This window comes from Sinocyclocheilus anshuiensis, unplaced genomic scaffold (assembly GCF_001515605.1).
Source record: "Sinocyclocheilus anshuiensis isolate Anshui unplaced genomic scaffold, SAMN03320099.WGS_v1.1 scaffold1199, whole genome shotgun sequence".
NCBI lineage: Eukaryota > Metazoa > Chordata > Actinopteri > Cypriniformes > Cyprinidae > Sinocyclocheilus > Sinocyclocheilus anshuiensis.
Window position 1 is genome coordinate 502,766 of NW_015540934.1, and position 3,656 is coordinate 506,421.

Below are 3,656 nucleotides of genomic sequence, written 5' to 3' on the forward strand. Positions count from 1 at the left end.
AAACTCGTGGTATTGATACGCAAAAATGGACTTTGGCATGCATATGATACGCATGTGTTTGGCGTGCATATAATACGCAGTTTTCGCGTGCATATGATACGAAATTTGTTGGCGTGCATATGATACGCAGTTTTCGCGTACATATGATACGCATCTACCCCACAACCCTAATATCGCGTAGCATATAAACGCCAAAGTCCATTTTTGCGTATCAATACCACGAGTTTTCGTTTTTATTTGGCGTACTATTTATACGCACTTTCATGAGATCGGGTTGGAATGCTCATACATGATGTTTTTTTACACTTGTGGACAAAATGCAAACATTAAAAAGCACCTGTGTGTTTATGAGGAATGCCATGAGTTTAAAGGGGAATTCCACCTCTCTTCATCTCTGAGCCTTTATTAACACTTTCCCTTTCAGTTTCTCAAGATAATGACTTCAGTATGTCAACACGTTATAAATAGGCCTAATAATACACCTCAGTTAACCTTATGTCCTATTCACACCCAACATTAACGCATCCTGTGAATATACACTAGCACCTTGGAATATTTTATGAAACCCATAATGCAGTTTTTGTGAAAATCTCACTAAGGATTTGAAAGCACCTTTTATCCAAAATGCAAACAACAGCAGTTGTGAAAATCTCCCAGCAGCACCTGTCCTTAAGGGCACAATGGTGATCTTGCTACTTCTCCAGGTGTGTGAAATCTTCTATCATTTGCTGTTTTACTCTCTTTATAATAAAGCTTTATTTAATGTAACTGATGTAGTCTAAGCACCTTACACATTCGTTCGGTTCTTACACACAAATAATTCAGCAAAAATACAAATAATAGGAATAAAACTCGCCTGAGGCTGATATTTGAACTGAAGTGTCTTGTAAAAAGCTCAGAAGTGAAAAGGCGACATTCCCCTTTAATGCCATACTATGTAGCACTGCTATTTAAAAAAATCAGTCACAAAAAAGTGACGTTGTCATAAAAGCGCACACACGCACGCACGCATGCGCGCGCACACACAAACACACACACACACACACACACACTGAGATGGTTGCTCCCTATATGCCTGCACTGGTCTGTTAGTTTGTTGGTTGTTTTTTTCTGTCCAGGTCGGATGGCAGTTTCTGTGGGGTTCAGCCTGGTTCGGTCCGGTTCACATGGCAGGTTCTACGTGGTTCAGTCCAGTTCTGTCCGGTTCCGATAGCGGGTTCTGCTGGCAGAGACTGTAGCACTTCTGATCACCTTCATCCATCTACACAGACATGAAAATCTCACTATACAACAACACGTTATAACATTAAGGGTCACTTATAAAACGGATAGTTCCGGTCCTTGATTCTGATTGGTTGAGCCGTGTTCGAAGCTGTTGTAAATTACTCTACAAACACACACCTTTGTTTACTTCTGTGTGTTGCTCGGCAAGCACTTTGTTGCAACCACAACTGATTCTGAGCAACTACATTGTTTGGTGAAAGAATACTGTTTTTATTAATATCATTACACTTTATTTGCTCTGTTTTATTTTGTGAAACCTTACTACGTATGTGGAATAACCATTTTATAAAAGCAATAAGCCCCGTGAAGCCGTGGTTTACAGTGAATTTATAACAGCTAAGGGGCGTTATAAATTCACTGTAAACCACGGCTTCACAGGGCTTATTGCTTTAATTTACCTTGCAAAAGACAAAGTGCATTTTTATATTGGTCAAATTGAAAATTACAGTTTCCGGTTTAAACTTCTTTTTTTTTTTCTTCCAGATTGTCTAAAAGCAAATAACACTCTCAATAAAACAAATAAAAAATAAATATTAAATAAATTAAAATTTAATTTGAATATAATTTGAGAAAAACAAATAAATTAGGCTGTAACAAATTGAGTATTTGAGAGTATTTTTTTAGTTGGTCTGTTTTCAGTGTTGTTTACTGTATCTCTTGGTGGAATAATTAATTTTTCTGTACCTTTCGAAAAAGTATTCACTCTCTGTTCTGAAGTAGTAGATGTGAGATTTGAAATGCAGTTTGAAGACGTGATCTCTATGGATGTTTTCTGACTCGCCGGCATGTGTTACCGAGTAACCCAACAACGGCAGACTGGCCAACGGATACTCATCCTTACAGAGAGAACAGTCAACAGAGAAATGAGTGTGAGTCCAGACATTTCACACACATCTGACAGAGTAAACACATCGTGCGCGAGAGGATATGACAGTGTGTGTGTGTGTGTGTGTGTCTGTCTGCGTTTTACCTCATGTGTTTTGTAGAAGAACAGGGTGAAATTGGTGAAAACCACCCAGAGTTTCTGCCAGCCGTTACTGTTTTTAAACTTTCGGAGCAGATTTCCTGAGAGCTGGTTCTGTCAGGCACAGCGACCGAACTGTATTACACATTTTCGTATTCAAACATAGAGATGAGCAGATGTAGGACTGGTACCTCTATGGCGATGCTGAAGTCCATCTTGGAAACACTGGTGTTGCGATGCCAGCACACATGTGCTGTGGTGTTGCTGCGCTGAAGAGTGATTGCGGAGTCGTTGCCGTTGCGTTGCAAAGATGTTCGAGACCCACAAAGATCGTCCTCTGACTCCACTTCAGAGAATTCTGAGAAAAACATTAACTGTATCCTAAAACACATAATTCTGCTAGAACACGCTCCCTAAAGTTCTGTTAGCAATCACTGCATTATTGAACCATGTGACAGCATATTCTGACTTCTGTACACTGATTACAGTCCCTGATTAAACAGCTGATCTACGGCAGTATAACATGAAAAAGAAATGCATTTAACTGAGTTGAATGTGCATTTGTAGTTTACTTCAAATCTTAAAAGTATATTTTAAAAAACTGTACTTGCAGATACTATAATATTAATTAAATAAAAGGCCAATGAAGAGAGTAGATTTTCATGACTTTTTTGTAATAATGTCAAAGTAAAAGTTCTACTTTAAAGTACATTTTAAATCATTATTTATAGTTTTAATAGTTTGACATGCTTTAAAGAAGTACACTTATTTTGATGTGTTGACTAACATACTAAAGCACATGTAAAGTACTTGATTATAATTATAAATAGTGTGTTATTCCATATTACATTTAAAGTTTCCTATTTAAGTGGGTCATAAAAGCACTAAAGTTCAGCTAATTGCATTGTGTATAAGATAAACATAAAACATTTTCATAGTTAACATGCATTTAAGTGTCCTTAAAAATGACATTCACTTAAGTAAATTTTTTAAGTATATTATGCCAAAATAAGTACTCTTTTTTAGTATGCTAATTTGCACTTCTTTGGGAATATATATATATATATATATATTAGTGCTGTCAAACGATTAATCACGATTAATCGCATCCAAAATAACAGTTTTTGTATACATAATATATGTATGTAGTGTGTATATTTATTATGTGTATATATAAATACACACATATACAGTATATATATTGAAAATATTTACCTGTATTTGCATCTATATAATTATATTCATATAATTTATATTATATATAAACAAATTAATATATAAACATAACAAACTTGTTATAAATATATACATGCATGTGTGTGTGTATTTATATATACATAATAAATATACACAGTACACACATATATATTACGTAAACAAAAACCTTTATGTTTGGAAACGATTAATC

The 3,656-nt window shown here is 35.4% G+C and overlaps 1 protein-coding gene across 1 annotated transcript in view; it reads right to left on the reverse strand.

The window, feature by feature from the left end:
- Nucleotides 1-1,035: 1,035 nt before the first annotated feature.
- Nucleotides 1,036-3,656, reverse strand: part of LOC107689492 (FERM, RhoGEF and pleckstrin domain-containing protein 1-like) — a 42,576-nt gene continuing 39,955 nt past the window's right edge. Inside the window, exons 23-26 of the mRNA XM_016487493.1 lie at nucleotides 2,440-2,606; nucleotides 2,255-2,362; nucleotides 1,969-2,120; nucleotides 1,036-1,261 (exon numbers count right to left, since the gene is read on the reverse strand). Coding sequence (XP_016342979.1) covers nucleotides 1,186-1,261; nucleotides 1,969-2,120; nucleotides 2,255-2,362; nucleotides 2,440-2,606 — 503 coding nt within the window. The 3' untranslated portion in view covers nucleotides 1,036-1,185. The remainder of the gene's footprint in view (nucleotides 1,262-1,968; nucleotides 2,121-2,254; nucleotides 2,363-2,439; nucleotides 2,607-3,656) is intronic.